The 20,036-nt window shown below is 38.1% G+C and overlaps 1 protein-coding gene across 2 annotated transcripts in view; it reads right to left on the bottom strand.

Moving 5' to 3' along the window:
• The window catches only part of mdga1 (MAM domain containing glycosylphosphatidylinositol anchor 1), a 316,682-nt gene that overhangs the window by 19,707 nt on the left and 276,939 nt on the right, over nucleotides 1-20,036 (bottom strand). For both annotated transcript variants that reach the window (XM_088334739.1, XM_088334738.1), the window contains exon 16: nucleotides 17,659-17,789. In XM_088334739.1, coding sequence (XP_088190865.1) covers nucleotides 17,659-17,789 — 131 coding nt within the window. The remainder of the gene's footprint in view (nucleotides 1-17,658; nucleotides 17,790-20,036) is intronic.

Genomic DNA, 20,036 nt, shown 5'->3' on the forward strand with positions numbered 1-20,036 from the left:
TACAGACCATACACTATGACACGCGTGTAAAATATGCTCACGTTTACAGACACAAAACGTGTTACTGAGAAAGTCGAATACGAGTGCGTCACTCTGAAATCAAATCTTTCAACAGAGGCAAACAGGCGGCCCGCGGGCCGGATCAGGCCCGCTAAGGGATTGAATCCGGCCCGCAAGACATCGCTCAGAGAAACGCAAGAGAAAAACGAGTTGCAGGTTAAAATATATCCACTTGATGTTGCCAAAAGCCAGGTGCCTCTCACAAAGACGCTGTACTTGTATTTTTTTCTCTCTTGCTCCTTCCCCTTTTCTCTCACTATCTCTCTCTCTTTCACTCTGTGTCTCTTTTTCTTTTTCTTTGTCTTTCTCTCTGTGTCTTTTTACCTTCTTTTACTGTGTCTTGGCTTCCCCTTCTCTCTTTCTATTTCTCCTAGGATTTCTTTCTCTCTCTTTCCCCTCCCTCACGATTTCCATTTTCATGTCTTTCTCTTTGGATTTCTTTCTTTCTCTTTCCCCCTCTTTTACTATTTCTATTTTTATGTCTTTATCTTTGGATTTATTTCTCTCTTTCCCACTCTCTCACTATTTCTATTTTTATCTCTTTCCCCTTCTCTCACCATTTTTATTTATTCTTATTTCTCTTTGGATTTCTATTATTGTCTCTCTCTTTTTCTCTCATTTATTTCTCTCTAGTCTGGCCCCTGAGAGAACATTGGTTCTATCGTGTGGCCCCCCGAGTTAAAACGAGTTTTACACCCCTGCCCTAGAGGAAGCTTATATGATTGTGTGCCATCTTTCTACTAAGGGTACGCCCAAAAACAAAACAATATTGAAAGGGATAAGCAAAACAACAACACCACAAAGAAAAAACGTGAGGTCTGGTCATTTTCTGTAGTTTGTAATATTCTTGTGTTTTTAAGCATTCATTCATTCATTATCTGCACCGCTTATCCTCAGTTGGGTCGCGGGGGTGCTGGAGCCCATCCCACTAATCTTCGGGCAGTGGGCAGGGGACAGGGGACAGGGGACACCCTGTAATGGAAGCCAGCCGGTCGCAGGGCACACAGAGAGAGACAACTCAGTCGCTCATTTACACCTAGGGGCAATTTTGGACCGGCCAATTAACCTGACGTGCTTGTTTTTGGAATGCCGGAGGAAACCCACGCAAGCACGGGGAGAACATGCAAACTCCACACAGGAAGGTTCGATCTCAGAACTGTGCGGGACACGCGCTTACCACTGTGCTTCCGTGCTGCCCTGTTTTTCAGCAGTTGTTTGAAATTGCACTACACACGGCATCTTCAACGTGCAGCCCGCGAGCACCAGGTAGCCCCCTAAGACCACCTGGGTAGCTTGAGAAACCAAGATTTGGCTGTACGCTAACTAAGAGTTTGGCAAACCCTGCACTACTACTTAAAGCACCATCTAGTGGTCAAATATTACAAAGTGTGCCTTAAAAAACATTATTTAATATATTTCCCTGAACTTTCTCATTAGCAGATGATTAGATAAAGCATATAAATAAATTAACAAAATTGTAATCTGCTGCCACCTACTGATATAGATGAAGGTTACAGTTACCCTTCTAATCAATCGAAAAAAGCAAAGATACTGAACAATAGCATGATTATTTTGTAAATATAAAAGTGGGAAATCCCACTTGTGACACAACACGGTCTCACGACGCATTTGTGTGTCCTGGCAGACTGGTTTAAAAAACACTGGAATAGAGGCCAATTCATTTCTGACAGGTCGCCGATTGGCACACTCACAGGAAGGTGGCAGATGGCGCATTGCGAAAAAATAACACACCATCGCCACAGATTTACTGACTGACAATGTGAAGCAATTTTAAAATCTGCACGCCAAGCTGAAAACAAAACAGAAAACACTGTTTTGGTCACATGCACGCCCAAAGGTGCAATAAAAGCAAAATTACGAACAAAAAAAGCTCATAAAATACCGGTTTTCACTTTATGAATTTGCATGATGTTTATCTCCACTTCGGTAGACAATTTCCAAACAATGACCCCTCGTTACTTCACACTTTGGTTTTCACTGGTTCGTGGATTTAGAATTGAATCGTACAGTGAAATGTGTTCAGCACACATCAAATGCTATCACATGGGCAGGTTAGGCAGGGCTATGTGTGTTGTGGGGGGTACCTTCTGTGTCCACGACTGTGATAGGCTGGGGTATGCTGTCGGTCAATCAGGCCGGTGGCCATAAATGTGGCTACCAAAACAAGCTGTGTAGCATGGCGGCCACTTGTTTTTAGCGGTTCGTTACATTGAAAAGAAATTCATCAATCAAATCGGACTCTGAGGAAAGTCTGAAGATCGCAAAGAAATGGTGATCACCAGCAGGTGTTTCGTGGATTGTTATCAGGTCAAGGAATTGAGGCGGCGTTTGGAGAAAGGGCAAGAGCGAGGATGCAATTCCAGCCTACTGCTATAGCTACGCTAACAACTCGCGCAAGGCACCCCTGCCAGCCTCATAACTTTTGTATTTTAATCTGGCTGAAGTTTAGGTTAATCGATGATAGCATGCAACTAGCCAGGCACTCCCTAAATCCCTTTCTAACACAGAAAGAAGAATCCTTCCAATTTGACAATAGAGACCATATTTGGTTGCAGTCTTATACTCTCAGTCGGAAAGGACATCATCTCGAGGTAAGTTTGACCCTTGGGGGGCTTTCATGAAGGTGTGAAGCTACTTTGAAGATTTTCACTTTTGGCCCCCATTAACCTCGATAACTGAGGGATCTCTGTATTTTCCTTTTGCCCGCCTTTGGCCTTGGCTGTGGTTTTTGAGGGACTGCTCTCAAAGACTTTCACTTTTGTTGGCAGCGGCAACAAAAGCGACGGGGTGAGATGCCGATACGAGTGGCAGCACCTCAAAGCCTGTGTTGGGGTCGGAACACTGCACACAGGAGAGGAAAAGTTTTCTCCACTGAGACACTCGATGTGAAAATAAAACACAATTGTGGGGGTACATGTGCTGACACAGATATCGTTTTTGTGAGAAAAAAAAATGGAAGGGGCTTCAGAGGAACATGCAAAAATTTTTTTTGAAATTTCACAAGTGCTGAAGTGACAAAAAGAACACTCCAGGAATACAGCGTATAAAAAAGACAAAAAATCAGTTAAAGTGCCCCACCAGATATACTGTATTATTGTCCAAAGTTTGCACAGTATTTTGCACGCGGTTTGTACACCATTTTCATGGCCAAATTCAAGCATTTTTTAAAGACTTTCAAAGTCAATTTTCCTATTCATCCACTCCCATTAACAAAATCGGGGGTGAATCGTGGGTTTTGTAGAGCCACAGATGTATCTACAATTTACTAATGAAATGTTTAATCTTGCTAATGCATTTAGCATCTTGAGCAAATAACGAATATGTCTCCTGCATCTGAACAATTTGTGTGTACATTTTTTTAGACCAATCTGGTCTGGTATCCAAACCTTGAGAAGGAGATTGTATTGGGATCCGGTGCACCCCTTTTCCCTTTCAGGTACTCCTAAATCTCCCTCTCAAGATTTTTACCACCGCAAGACTCCCTATGAAGTTTCACCCCATTCAGCCACACCCTTTGACTTGAAGTCTCCGATGTGGAATCATAGCATAGCGTCTTTCATACTGAACTGTGAGCAGACACAGGTACAGCGTTCCATATACATCTCACTGAGTTTGTGTCCCGCTGCATGCTCTCTCTCTCTTTCTCTTTCTCTTTCTCTTTCTCTTTCTCTTTCTCTTTCTCTTTCTCTTTCTCTCTCTCTCTCCATATATATATATATATATATATATATATATATATATATATATATATATATATATATAAATGTATATGTAACGGGTGTAATAATAACTTGTTTTTTGGAAATTCCAGCCGAAATATGTTGTATAGTTGTTGTGTAAGTGTCCAGCAATGATGAGTCCAACAGTGCCACCTGCTGGTATGGGGTAAGGTTTGGTTTGGCTTTTGATCTTGTGACTGGAAGGCGGATGCCGTTGACAGTCTACAGCGCGCTGCTAACAGTAAGGCACTGCTAACGTGTTGAAAGCCATCAGAGGAGCTAACCACATGTTGTGTGTGACTCATTCATTTGCAGGAACTGTAATAAAAACCTCATCATCCAGTCCAGCGTGAATGTGGTCCTTTGATGGGATGGCTACACCGCGGTTACATATATATTTATACAGTCGTATGCAAAAGTTTGGGCACCCTTGATCATTTTCAAGATTTTCTTTTATAAATCATTGTTTGTTTTTTTCGGATCAGAAATTTCAGGTAAATATATCAAATAGCAGACGAACACAGTAGTATCTGAGAAGTGAAATGAAGTTTATAGGATTTACAGAAAATCTGCAATACTTGCTGAAACAAAAGTAGGCAGGTGCATACATTTGGGCACCCCAACAGAAAAACTACATCGATATTTAATAGATCTTCTTTTTGCAGAAATAACAGCCTCTAAACGCTTCCTATAGCTTCCAATGAGGGTCTGGATTTTGGTTAAAGGTATTTTTGACCATTCTTCTTTACAAAACATCTCCACATCAGTCAGGTTTGATGGTTTGGAGCATGGACAGCAAGCTGTAAATCCCACCAGAGATTTTCAATAATATTTAGGTCTGGGGAGTGAGATAACCATTCCAGAACATTGTACTTGTTCCTCTGCATGAATGCCTTAGTAGAATCTGAGCATTGTTTGGGCTCGTTGTCTTGTTGAAGTATCCAGCCCCGGCACAACTTTAGCTTTGTCACTGATTCTAAAACATTGTTCGCAAGAATCTGATGATACTGCCTGCAATCCATGCGACCTTCAACTTTAACAAGATTGCCAGTATCTGCACTGGCCATACAGTCCCACAGCATGAAGGAACCACCACCAAATTGTACTGTGGGTAGCAAGTGTTTGTCTTGGAATGCTATTTTCATCTTCTGCCATACATACAGCTCAATTTTAGTTTCATCAGTCCACAGCACCTTATTCCAAAATAAAGCTGGCTTGTCCAAATGTGCTTTAGCATACCTCAAGCGACTCTGTTTGTGGCATGTGTGCAGAAAAGGCTTCTGCCATTTACTCTCCCATACAGCATCTCTCTGTGCAAAGTGCGCTGAAGTTGAACGATGCGCAGTGACACATCTGCAGCAAGATCATGTTGTAGGTCTTTGGAGCTGGTCTGTGGGTTGAGTTTGACTCTCTTACTCTCCTTCGCCTTTTCTTATCTGAGATTTTTCTTGGCCTGCCACTCCAGGCCTTAACTAGAACTATGCCTGCGGTTTTCCATTTCCGCACTATGTTCCTCACACTGGAAATTGAGAGCTAAAATCTCTGAGCTAGCTTTTTGTATCCGTCCTCTAAACCATGATGTTAAACAATCTTTGTTTTCAGGTCACATGACAGTTGTTCCAAGGCTCCCATGTTGCCACTCTTCAGAGAAGAAGAAAGAGAAGAAAAACTTCTATCTGGCCGCCTTAAATACCCTTTCTCATGATTGGCTTCACTGTGTATGTAGGTCAAAGGTCAATGAGCTTACCAAACACATTTTGTGTTCCAATACTTAGTGCTAAAGGTATTCAAATCACTAAGAAAACAAGGGTGCCCAAATGTGTGCACCTACCTAATTTTGTTTAAGTAATTATTGCACACTTCCTGTAAATCTTATGAACTTCAATTCACTTCTCAGATACCACTGTGTTTGTCTGCCTTATGATTTATTTAACTGAAATTGTAGATCCGAACAACCAATAATTTATAAAGGAAAATCTTGAAAATGATCAGGGGTGCCCAAACGTTTGCATACGAGTGTATATATATATATATATATATATATATATATATATATATATATATATATATATATATATATATATAATGCCATTTTCACAGGTGAAGCTCTTGTGATCAGTCCAACACGAACAGGTTAGCACGGGTCACAAATGCTGCCTGAACTCCAGCACTACTGACATTTAACATTTACCTGACTTCCCAAAAAGATAAAGCAAGCAAGACGCACACACTCGCAAAAACACGCACAGAGGCTGAAACTTGAAAGGGCAACTTCTCGAGGTTTATATGTTAATGTCCGTGTACTTGTCTCGGTGAGCAGGAAAAGCCCCTGAAAAACCAGCTGTCTTGTCTGGCATGTCCTTAACAACACTACAGGCTTTCCACTTGGAGGAATGCATGCGGGGACTTGTTGTTTTTCAACTTTTCATTTTAATTTATGCAAAACAGTTCTACTGGAATTTGGGGAGGAACAAAACTAACAACACAAAACCATACAAAAGTGGAAAATTGAAATTGTCCAATTACAGTGAAATACAAAACATTTTATTTCAGCCATATCTAATATGCTGCTTTAACGTCCAGCTCCAGACAATAAAAGAGCAAGATTGGAACAGGGTAGATGATAAATTAGATTTAGTTTGGAATAAGACAAAATACTTTGAATCAAAGTTTGTGGTAAATGAACCAAGCGACGTTCTATTAGTTTGCAGTAGATGGAGAGTCAAGTGCATTCCTGCTTAAAAGCAACAATTAACGTCAGAACATTTCCACAGTCATAGATTGTACTCCCTGAAGCCATTAACATTTAGAATGATTATGGAAGAGTCAAATTTGACCTAATTCTGAAAAGAAATCCAACGCTTGTATCCTGTACACAAGAGTAATGGTAAACTCAATTCTGATGTAAATCCAGTTAGGAACAGTAAGGTGTGGTGAGGTTTGTGTCAGGTGAGGCAACGTCAGATTTACAAATAGATGAAGCTGCATCTCATTTAGCATTTTATTGGCAGAGCTAAAATGCGATATATACACTTTAGCGAAAAAAACAACAACATTTTATTGTTTGATCTCAACTTGGAAATAAAGTTTATGCGCTGATCCTTTTGAATAAGAACGTCAATAGAAAGGTAATTCCCCAATTATTAAAAAAAAGTTGAATAAATGAAGAAAAAAAAGACTAGAATGCTTTACTTGCTTTTAGCATGCTAATAAAATGACTAATTTTTTTGTCTTGGGCTGAGGAGTGCATTAAATCAAAATCCTTAGTCTCACTATTTGACCCTTGCTATGAGGCCAGAGAAAAGTGAGTCTTCACCCAGCATCTATATATATACTCAGCACAGGAATATATTACGTCATGGTCTTTTAGCATAGGAGGATCAACACTGTTGATCTGTTGGGCAACTGTTTCGAGTTGTGGGCCGCATTACGTTAAAAATGTGGTTGAGGGGCCAATACTAGAAACCCTTAAAATGTTTAACTTCGTTAATAACTATACATGCAGACATCTACATGTTATATTTATTTATACTGTATTTGTTTTTAAATGGTTTAGTTTCATCAAATTGGTTAATAATGAAAGAAAAATGATAAATTAGGTCCCCGTTTTAAGCATTTAATTTGATATTTAGTTTTCTTGTATTAGTGTCATTATATTTTTTTAATATTTCTGCAGTCATTTTGTAGTATTTATCAAGTATTTTTGTAATTCTACTGTAGTTTTATTTTTGTAGTATTTTGTTTGCAATATTTCTGTAGAAGTATTATTTTTTAACATTTACAAAGTAGTGTTTTTGTAGTATCGCTGTAGTTTTTCTGTTTAATTTTTGTAGTATTTCCATAGCAGTATTTATGCAGTATTTCAATAGTACGATTTTGTTTTCAGAATGAAAGCAAAATAATGTCTTATGTCTCTGTTTTTGTCTGCACCAAATAAAAAATAATGCTTCTCATCGCCCTCTTGCATTAAGAAAGAGGATACATGCCTCACTCTGCATCTGCATACACAGTCAAATGTAACACAACAATCAAATTTTTAACATTCATAATACAATGTGAACATTCAGTGACGTAAAAAATATCTCAAAATTGTGAATAACCTTAACAAATAAATAATTACAATTAATATATTTTAAATATTATATATTTCCACAAAAACAGGTGAGGTAAAACTCACCTGCCTCCCCTGACTGCACGTCACTGATTATGACTAATGAATTTTTTTTTTTTTTTTTTTCCTTAATGAAGTGTGTGTCATAGGCGGCACGACATATGAGTGGTAAGCACGTCCGCTGCAGAGTTCTGAGGTCATGGGATCAAATGCAGCTACCAGCCTTCCTGTGCGGAGTTTGCATGCTCTCCCGGTGCTTGAGTGGGTTTCCTCCAGGCACTTTAGTTTCCTCACACGTTCCAAAACCATGCATGTAAGGTTAATTGGCCGAATCCAAATTATTCGTGGTTGCGAAAGAGCGAGTAAGTTGTCTGGTCCTGTGTGTCCTATGACTGGCCGGCAACCAGTTCAGGGTGTCCCCTGCCCACTGCCCGAATATAGCTGGGATGGGCTTCAGCACCCCTGCTACCCTACTGAGGATAAGTGGTGCAGGTAAGAGATGGATGGGTAAAGCGTGTGTCATTTATTACTTGAATATTATTTTTTAATTACACGTTGAGGTTATTATATGACCTAAAATGTCTGGATTTCCTAGAGTAAATGTGTGTGCGTGTGTGTGCGAGTGTATGTGTGTGTGTTCTTTATGGAGGTGGCCGCTAAATATCCAACTTGGGGGAAGAAACAACAACTTTAAAAGTGTAATTACTATACCAGTCTACTTGTACAATTTTAATTTCATGTATTGTCTAGAGGCCACAGCTCGGGAATCTTTTACTTTATATATATATATATATATATATATATATATATATATATATATATATATATATATATATATATATATATATATATATATATATATATATATATATATATATAATTTTATTTTTTTTAATTATTATTATTATTATTTTTTTTTTTTTATTGTCTCCATTTTGATTGTGGCCACAGGGAAAAAAAACTTCAGAAAAGAATCAAGCCTCTTCTAATTGAATATTTTACATAAAAGGACTTATCCGACACTTCCGGATACAAAATTGATGGTTGCTGCCAGCATGCAGATAGGTGCATAGCAAAAGACAGAAAACAATCAAAACAAAAACATCATAATAGTTTAAAATCGTATTTTGGGGATTTACTATATTTTAGACATATTATCTTACAATTAAAGTAGATTAAAAAAAATGTTTTTCTCATTTTGATAAAATGAGAAAATAATATACATAGGGGAGTAAACGTATTTAATGAAGTCAATTTGAAAATAAATACTCATATGTTGTTCTTTAGGATATCATTATTTCCAAGTATTTTCACATTTTCACAATTTAAAAATAGTTTTGGTTTTATTTTTTAATTTTTCCATTACTGTAAGTATACTTTTTGAATCTGGAAGCAATGACACTTTGGTGAAACACGTATACAAAAAAAAAAACCCATATACTAAAAAATATGAATAAAAAAACAAAAGTACCTTAACAACATAGAAGCTTTGTTTTTGCACACAACTGTTGTAAATAGTAAAGTAAAAAGGGGAAAAAGAGAGAGATGTGTTAGAGATGTGATAGAGAGGTGTTGTGAAAGGATAGTGAGATTGTGGACGCGTTCTTAAGGATGGGCTGGGCACCCGTATGATGCGGCAGGGGTAAACCAGTGAAAGCTGTCGGGCCCTGCTGTTGAACAAAAGAGTGTGTTGTGTCACCCTGACCTGAGTGACATGGCCGCTTTCTGGTGTCCCATTTCATCTGGAGGGACGAAAGCATGACCAACTTAGGTGCCGAGGTGCCTAACTTGTTTGGGTGTTTGGGCAATTGGGTTGGCCATGGTCCAAAAATGTTTGTGTGTTTTTTTGCTTTTTTTTCCCCCCTTTTATTTTCTTTGTTATTGTATGTGTTTGTCTTGCTGTCGGTCACCCCTCTTGAGGGATATGACCAAGGTAGATAAATAGATAGAAAAAAGGGGAAACAAATTGTCTCTGCCATATTATAAAGATTCATTATTTTTTCAAGTATTATTCTATTATATTGAAATTGTCAAATTTGCTGTGTAAAAGGGCAAAAGAGAAAAAAAACAAAAAACAAGTGCCAGACATAGCATTGAAAGTCAGTCAAGAGGCATCATTTTGCTAAGTCAATACCGGAATAAATTGCCAAACCGTTTTGTTTGGGTAAGTTCAATCGTCAACATCAGACAGATTAATCATCACTATTGATGGCAGCAAAACAAAGATTGCCACTGACAAAGTGGGAAAAAGCATCGGAATAGGTTGAGGACGTAGGGCAGTTTTACCGCAGGCATTGTTAGGAGGGAAAAAAACAGAGGCCGATGGAGGAATGAAACAGTCAAAGAGAGAAATGGGATTTGCCCTCCAGTCTCTGATACATAACAAAGTTCTAAGAAAGGGGAAAGTGTGACTGAGAGGAAGGGTAATAGTAAAAAAAACCCAAATGAATGAAAAAGTCGTTTATCAGCTTAACTCAGATGACCTTGTGACACATTCAAGGTACTCGCCAAACTTTGTGTTTGTAAGCGCTCGGCAGCCCTCGCATATCTCGGGGCGTCCTTTTGAAAGCTTTCAAGAATGACATTTTCAATTCGCCACGCTAAAAGAAACAATGTAATTAATTCAACAAACGCCAAAATGTCAATTGTTACGTGTTTGGTGTGCGTGTGAAGTTTGGGTTGCATTATTAATTGATCACCTTCTATTTGAATATCTTCCAGCAAATACCAATTGGGGTTCATTAGTATTGTAGCTGACATTTAAGAGGAAGAAAAGCACATTAAAGTCTTCACTCACTCCAGCAGTTTTATTTTACCCTCGCATGTTGAAGTGACTATCAAACACTTTAGATTTGCATTCGAACATTCAGTTTTTATCAAACGCACCACCTTGTACATGTACTTGTGGCTTTTACTCGTACTTCAACTATTGGGCTGCATGAAAAATACAACAACACAACTGTTAGATTTGTATTGTTTGGGTTAGTTTTGATTCAGCTATCAAAACAAGATTAGAAAACACTAGCTACAGCCAAAACTAAAATCATTCGTGGACTGGACATATTGTGCATCTATTGCAATTATTATCTCTACGAAAAAAAAAAGAAAACTTTTTTGACAGTGTCATCTTGTGGTCAAATATTACACACTGGGGCTTTAAAGACAAAACAAAAAAGATAAAAGATGATCACGATCAAAGGCAGACAAATATTTACAACATAGTGCTTAGAGTTTGGTCTAGATTATAATAATGCAATGAATTGTAACAATAGTGTAATCAAAAATAAATGCAATAACATTTAGCAGCAACAGAATCTCCACAATAAATCACAAGGTATATACTCTCACAGTTCAGTTCAATAACGTTTAGCAACAACATCAAAAAAGAAAAATCAAATCATAGAAAGTAGGATGCAAGATATGTTTTTTTACAGTTTTGTGCGTTTGTTTAGGGTGGTGATGGCCCTGGGGAAAATGCTGTCTCTGAGTCTGTTTGTCCTTGTTTTGAGAGACCTATAACGCCTACCAGCGGGCTGTTGCCAAAGAGGTGGTGGCGGGGTGGGAGTATCTTATAATGTTGATGGCTCTGCTATGGTATTGCAAGCTGGCCATGTCCTCTGGACTGGGCAAAGAGCAGGCAATGATCTTGTGGGATGTGTTGATAGCTCTCTGTATGACGTTGTTATTTTAATGATTTAGAAAAAACGTGTGTCATAGTCCTCATGGATTTTCCGGAATTTTTCGGCGAGTTAAAAAAAATAAAATAGGAGGCTTTTAATGAGAGAAACAAGGCATTTTTTTCTAGATGTATTTTTAGATAACCAATATGTCCAAAATTGATCACTTAAAAAGACTTGACGGCGATTAACCACATACAATTCAATTCCTCATGTTAAAATTCACATTTAGGAGTTAAAAGTAAATATACTGGGTTGGTGTATTTAGTCACACTTTTTAATAAAGAACTCTGAGTGTGCCTGAATTGTAAACCCTGATCCAAGAATAACGGTCTCACAGCAAGAAACGAAGATGAGAAATATTTCAATCTTGGCCTGGTACTCCAGGAGGGGGGATGACCTCATGTGCGACCCCTTCTCATGGTTTCTTCATCTTTCTCATGCTGAGGTTTTTTTTTTTCGTTTGTTCCTCGCACTCATTAGATTTCAGATCAGGCGATGTTGCCATAGAGGTCTTAGCAGCCCTTTGAGACTCTTTGTGGTTAAGTAAGATACAGATACTATAAATGTGACCTGAATCAAAACTGACACAAACTCTAACTGGGCTATTTGCTGACAGGGAACAATTTCAAACTTCTCATCTCATCTCATTAGCTGCACCGCTTATCCACAGTAGGGTTGCGAGCCCATCCCAGCAATCATCGGGCAGTGGGCAGGGAACACCCTGAACTGGTTGCCAGCCAATCGCAGGGCACACAGGGACAGACAACTCGCTCGCTCATTCACACCTAGGGAAAATTTGGACCGGCCAATCCACCTGAAATGCATGTCTTTGGAATGTGGGAGGAAACCGGAGTGCCCGGAGGAAACCCACGCAAGCACGGGGAGAACATACAAACTCCGCACAGGAAGTCCGGTATCTGGATTTGAACCCACACAGGAGGTTCCCAAGACCTTAGAACTGTGCCGCACACGCGCTAACCACTGTGCTGCCGTGCTAATTTCAAAACTTTTTATTTTTTTATATTTTATTAGAAATGTCTCTCACAACTCAAGGAAATAATATTTAAAAAATAAACAGTACACAATCTTAGAAAAAGCAAACAGAAACGTTATGTGCCACATATGTATTAGTATTGTGATTGATGTTTTATTGGATTTCCTTGCGTGGGTTTACGGATTATTTTTAATGTGAGTGTATTATAACAAACTTGACAACCAGAAATATAAGTTATTAAATCATTTTTAATTGTTTTTGTTTTTATGTGCTTAACATAATTGATTTGGTGTTGATAATATAGTTTATTTTCCAGAAAAAGACCCAAGGTTTCTGGGTGGTTCCAAAGTTGCTTTAAAGCTTTTGAAGCATGTTTCTTGAAGTACTTTAATCCTAAATGGGTTAATGACTAGTAAGGGAAAGAGTATGCTGATCTTAAGTCTGAAAAGATGTGTGTTTTTTTTTTTAATGCAGATTAAAGCACATATCAAGTGTATTATTTATGCCCCTTTTTGTAATTTTGTGAGCACTCTGAGTGGCGAAACCTTGAAATTTAGGCTTTGCCTGACACACTCAAACAAACACAAAAAAGAAATTTAACTATTTTTTTCTCTTCTGCACCCGTGAGGATGTAAACATCAAATTAATTGCACATATTAATGTGAGAAATAGTCTAGTATACATTCCAAACTGATATCCTTGATACTGTCTGAGAACAAGTCCAGAGTCTGAAAATAAGACACCCTGAGAAATAAAAAAATACCCAAACTGCCAACATCACAGTCAACTTCATACCTGTCAACTTGTACTTTTTTGACGTACAAAGTACCTTTATTATGCATTTTAAGACGTGTACGACGTACAAGAAAATCTGTACGGAAAAACGCAAATTTGTCAATTATGGGTACCATCCGGTATACACCGACTATCATGAAATGGCAAATCAATCAAGTCAAACGAGTTCGCCGCTATCTCTGTATCATTTTTTTTCCCGTTGCAAACGAAGCGAGTGGTTCGATGCTACTGTGCGCATGCGTCTGCAGCCTCGGATTTAATGTGGTAGTTATGTAGTAAAAGGAAAACCGTCTCTTTTTACAGAACCGGCTTTTTCGGCTCAACTCATTAAAGAGAACGCGTATCAAACGGCTCACTTGCTTTGATGCATTATATTACGAACTATTATGTTGTATAAAGAAGTTAAGAAAAAAAGGAGGTATAAAAGGAGAAAATGAAAAAAGAGGTTTGTGGTTATCCCTTTAATCAGTATATTACCAACAATAATTTAATGCAGAAAATTAATTAATAATTTGAATTAAAAAAAAATATTATTCTACTGAATTATATTTGCATGTATTTTTTCCTTCTACGGTGAACATCCAAGCTACTTAATTTTTGCACTTTTTTTATAATAAACCTCATTCATGTCGAGCAACTCAGTATCTCACAACAAAATGTTAATTAACACTATATATGATATAACGAAACAAATGTACAATATAACATGTTAAACTACATCAATAAACCCGTTTGAAAAAAAAGGTTGTAAGATTATTTTGTAAGGGAAATTACAACATTTTGTAAGTGCATGGAGTCGTGGAGGTCGACTATACCAAATTAATATTTATAATTAAGCGTGCAAAAGTGAGCTATAGAACATCAAAGGGTGTTCTTAAACGTCCATTTAGCATAAGAAAATAAAGCACAAAAGAAAAAAATCCACTACACATTTATTTTAAGAGTCCAACTCTCAATCACACCTTAATTCACAATTCATAATCTAGGACTCTACAAACTGATTTATGAAAGTGGGGACATACCATAGAAACGCCATACTGAAAGCTACAGTAGTTGCTAAAGAACAGATCCTAATGCAACTTTTTGCATTCCGTAAATTCTTCTCAAACTCACAAACTGCCATATACAACATAATCATTTTTGTTGGGAGGTCCAACTCGTTTTGGCTCTCGTTCCCGATCCAGCGTTTATATTCTTAGATGGGCCGGATCAATAAAAGAATCTCAACTCCAAATTGTTGGCTTTGTTTCTCAGTATTATGCTTTTTTTTATCCAGCCTGCATTAGTTACCTACTCTACATATTAGGATCACGGATGACAAGGCATCTTTTTCAAACGTGAAACATTTATATACCTCCTAACACTATTGTTTTATGTGTTAGACTACCCCTTAAAAATGTCTAACGCTTTTAGAAAAAAGAGACCACGTTTTCAAATTCAAACAACAACAAAAATAAAAGTCTTGACTTAAGACTAGTATTTTAGTCTGCTTTATTTTGAAATTGTTGTGCCTCCAACGATCGCATTAGGTCTACAATTTGTCAAAAGTTTGCACCACCAGTTTTGAACGAGCACATTTTTATATATTTTTGAAATAGATTGTGTCTTATAAAACTGTTGTCATGTATTCATTTATTTACAAACAATGGAGCAAATATTTTCATGTTTGGCATTGAATGTGTTAACCCTATATTTTAACAATTGAGTGAAAGCAGTTTTACACTAAACAACTCACCGCAAGATGTAACTAAACTCTTCCCTCAAGCAGCCAGGAGGGCACTTGTTTTGCACTTAATAACGTTTGATGGGAGACTAGCTGTTTTTTGACATACTCAGAAATCTATGGCGGGCCGGATTAAATCATCCAACGGGCCGGATCTGGCCCATAAGCAATATGTTTGACATAACCTGATTTACATTGAGATTGACTGTATCATTGAAATTAACACATACAGTGATGTACGACTGTCAGGTGAGTTACAAGTCACGTCTGCAGCCTCTTGGGTTGCCAAGGAAACGCCTGTTACACAGGCAATCCTCTCATCTGTTTTGATCGAAGAGTTTCTGATACGATGAATATTTAAGATGCATTAATCACTTTTTCGATGCTGCAAATATATGTGCTGTATGATTTTCGTTCTATTCACTCCACAAATGCTCTTATCACAGACAGCAGTGTGTTTTACTGTGAGATGATACATTTTATACATTAATTCATTTGAAGTAATCTACCTAAACTGGTACGTAATGTAAAGCTTCGTGTTGCGGTAGATTTCTATTCTCTACAGACTTGTTGATTACAATGAAAATGATGGTGAATACATTCAAATCTGCCTTGGGAGACAAATGGTGTGAGTAGTAGTGTAGCAGTTAAAAATAATGTACCCCTTGTAACTTTGCACTTTGGTTATTGCTGGTTCACTGCTTTTCTGATTTTGAATTGTCATAGATGTTAACATATCTTGCGTTGTGTTCTGAGCAGACAGCACACAGCTAATGCAATAACAAGGGGCAGGTTCTATGTGTGTGTGTGTGTGGGGTGGACGTAACTGTCTGTGTAAATGTTTTAGCCTGGTGTGTGCTGCGAATCAAATCAGACTATGAGGAAACTCGGAAGAGCGCAAATAAATAGTGATCATAAGCTCGTGCTCCATGGATTGTTATCGGGTCCAGGGAACGACTGAGGTGGCCTCGGGAGGGAAGGCAATAAAGAGGCTGCTATGACTAACAACTCTCACATGCTAGCCAGATTCATTACGCATGAAATAGATGAACTAGAGCTACAACTCGTGGGAAGATGGCAAAATTTGGGACGGTTGTATTTTTAAAAAATTGCCGAGACCTGGCTCATTCAGAGGTTTACCCGATGTTAGTATGAATCTAGCCGGAAACCTTAAAATTTGCTTTCTTACACTGAAAGGAGAAGCCCTCAAATTCAGTTGTAATTTTTTATAGTGACAATACAGGCCATTTATTTACCCGTGTTCTGTGTTTTATTTGTAGATCTAGAGTTGTTTTTTTTTTGTGTGTTAAAGTCATATACTGGGCAAGGACTTCATTCAGAGATAAGTCTGAACCTTGTAAGAATTTATAAAGGTGCAATGCTACTTTGCAGATTTTCACTTTTTGTGTGGGGTTAGTGTCCCCATTAACTGCGGTAACTGAGGGATTACTGTGTTATCTCAAGATTATTCATCATGTTTCATCATGTGTGAATGATTACACAAGGGCCAGAAAATGCTACCAATGTGTTTTATTTCCCCGTAAAACATTTGGTAAAGTAAAAAAATGAAAGAAAGTCTCGCGAATAAAATCCACCTGAGCTTTTATGCGTGACTTTACCGAAGACGTTTGTTGTAATGCTCAATCAATACGCCGCCGAGACTGGCGTGCGTCGCCAACGGTGCACCTCTGCCCATACATTTTTCCCCCCAAGCAATGCAAGGAAAGTTAATGAAAAGCCTTTGCACCTCTCAGCGAAGATTGTCAGCCTACATTCATCATTGAGTCGATTTACCCCATGCATGCAGGGACCAGGAGAATCAGGAATAATTACAACGCAACTTTCAGGAATCCCCTGCACATAAATGAACAGGGTAATTGACCTGTCATAGCTAATTGAGCCAGGGGATAGGAGACTGTTTTGTATTTGTGTCCAGAAATGTAATTAAATGTAATACGGTACTTATGCGGGTGGATGTAATAGTTTCAATAAACTGCCGTAGGAAATACATTACACTGTGCTTAAATAAATTACTGTTCTTAAATGACCAAAACTGTTATGCAATTTGATGACGATCAAACATTGACCAGACTTTTGTAGGACAGAAGGACAGCAGAAAAGCCGTTGAATATTCACACAGATGTTCACGATTTTCAATATTAAACTAGATTCCAAAATATCAAAATAAAGTGTTTTACAGGGTCAAAACTAAATCAAGACATGTTTCCCTTTTTTTAAATGCTCAAATATCCATGTTACGTTTGACTGTATAGATTCCACTGGGCAAATGAGGCGAGGCACCAACATGACAGATGCTTGGAGGTTTTCTTTTCATGACATTGGGGTAGATGGATCCAACAACCTTGTCAGTAATTAGCCACTTTTCAAGATTTCCTTCATAAAAGTGTGGCTGGTATGTTCTGCCATCCATTTATCCATCTATCCATTCATCCGACCATCCATCCATCTATCCGTTCATCCAACCATCCATCCATCCATCTTCAATCTTTTGTAATATCATGTGCTTTGGGAAATTGTTCACATCATCATCTTACCTGGAATGGCCCACTCGGACTGATGTCAAAGTATGCTCTCTTCCAGTCGGGGCCTTGGTGACCTGATTTGGTCCACAACATAGTGTCCACAGAGGCAATGCTTCTCACTTTTAGAAGAACATTGAGAGTGCCTGCAAAAATCAGATCATATTTAGGAAAATGACTTGAATTTTTGGAACAGTAACAAAAATTATTCCAAAATTTCCAAAGTCACTAGGTATGGATTCACAGTTTTATGCAGTAACATTTAATAACATTAAAGAAAAAATAAAAAGAAGTAAGTCACAAAACATGTTTTCATTGTTTTGTGTGCTAGCTCAGGGTCTATTGTAAAAGAACTGAGTGCATTGTGTGCATTGTTTATTGAATGAAAATGAAAAATTCACTGTTCTACAGCTAAACAACATTTTATTGTGTCAATATAATTAAATTGAACACTTTTTTCACAAAATGTACACATTATATATATATATATATATATATATATATATATATATATATATATATGGTAAGGCGCCCGCTTTGAGACTGGGAGGTCGGTGGTTCGCGCCCCGGCCGAGTCATTCCTAAGACTTAAAAAGTGGTCGGCGGCGCCCTCTGTTGGCTGCGGCTGCATCGGCTCGCTACAACAGGTCAGGTGCAATCGACATTTCCTTCTGTGTACATTGTTACACAGAATGACAATACAAGGAAATTATTATTATTAATTATTATATATATATATATATATATATATATATATATATATATATATATATATATATATATATATATATATATATTTATGTGTGTGTATATATCTCATCTCATCTGATTAGCCGCACAGCTTATCCTCAGTAGGGTCGCGGGGGTGCTGGAGCCCATCCCAGCAATCATTGGGCAACGGGCAGAACTGGTTGCCAGCCAATCGCAGGCCGCACAGGGATAGACAACTCGCTCGCTCATTTACACCTAGGGACAATTTGGACCGGCCACCTAGAATGCATATATATATATTCAAGCACTTGTCTCAAAATTCAAGCACTTCAATCCTCGTAAAGACACCATTAAACTTCAAGCAATTTCAAGGATTTCAAGCACCCATACACTTTGTTTAGCAATTGACCGGGTGTCTTAAAACTTTTAATATCGCAAAAGTGATTCCTTATTCCACAAAGCCAAATAACAACTGTTCTAACCCCACACAAGCTCCCTGAGGTGCTCTAAACAAGCTCAGAGCGCAACTCCTCTAACTCTCTCAGGCCTCAAAGTTGTTAAAGAACCATTCATCTTGTTAAGAATTCCCAGGCAGCTCTTAAGTGCAATATTAACCAACATCTAGTCTCTTAACGCCTGCGTAGGCAGCGGCGCTAAAGGTATTTTATGCGCTTCCATTTGGTGCGAGTCTGCTTTTTGCAAGGAAAATTCATTGCGCCGTATGCCCAGAAAATGTTCTTTCCACTCTCTTGGGTGAGATTTGCATGTTTTTCAGAGCTTACGTGACTCAAGACTTGAAATAATTAAGCCCGTATGTAATTAACATTTTATTCCGTTGTGAGGGGGACGCGTGCCAAGGGTAAGTTTGCTGTAAATGACACCCAAATTATTCTGTGTTTTGTGCACAAGATTTCAAAATCAAGTTTGTTTATCAACAGTACCATTCTTGAAATTCAAATGTACTAAGCAGCATGAGTCGAGTCGGCCTTCTTACGCGCTTTGTCCACTCACGGTGTCGTGTCAAACTTGTCTTTCTCCATTGTGTGGCCTGTGATTGACTGACAACTTATTGCTGACCTTCCATTTGCCTGAAGTCGGCTTGTAGGCACGCCAGCTTCTTGAAACCCCGAAAAACAAATGCAGTCACATTTCATAACATCGTGTTGATAACAAATATGTCAGCTGGCCGCCAGACACTTTGTACTGAAGACAAGCCAAGGCTCACAGGTCAATTGAGTTCACTTTGGATTAATGATCTAAGTGTCAACAACCTTGGCTGAAGAGTGTCAAGTAGCCAAACAAGCTATTAGAACATGTGGACAAGTTATATTCCACATCTGCATACTTTTAACCCATTTAACTGTTTTAATGCCAAACATTTATCTTAAATGGGATAGGCCAGTGCCAGCTAAATTATCTGTAGGTCAGCTGGTGATGACCAATTTAGTTCTGTCGCTACTGCATATTGGCCTAGGACATATTAAAAGAAAGCTTCAACCCACATCTTTCATTAGAAAAAAAGTTTCTAGCCTTTACCGTTGTTTAGCAAGAGAACGTTTCTTTAAAGTACTCATTTTCCCAAAATGTCTAAGAAAAACGGCTTTTGTTAAAGGATACATTTCAGGCAAAACTTTTCCTTTGGTAATTTTTTGCTTGCATTTGTGATACCTCCAATATCTAAA

The sequence above is a fragment of the Urocampus carinirostris genome, chromosome 4 (assembly GCF_059441175.1).
Source record: "Urocampus carinirostris isolate Australia breed hairy pipefish chromosome 4, RoL_Ucar_1.0, whole genome shotgun sequence".
Lineage (NCBI taxonomy): Eukaryota > Metazoa > Chordata > Actinopteri > Syngnathiformes > Syngnathidae > Urocampus > Urocampus carinirostris.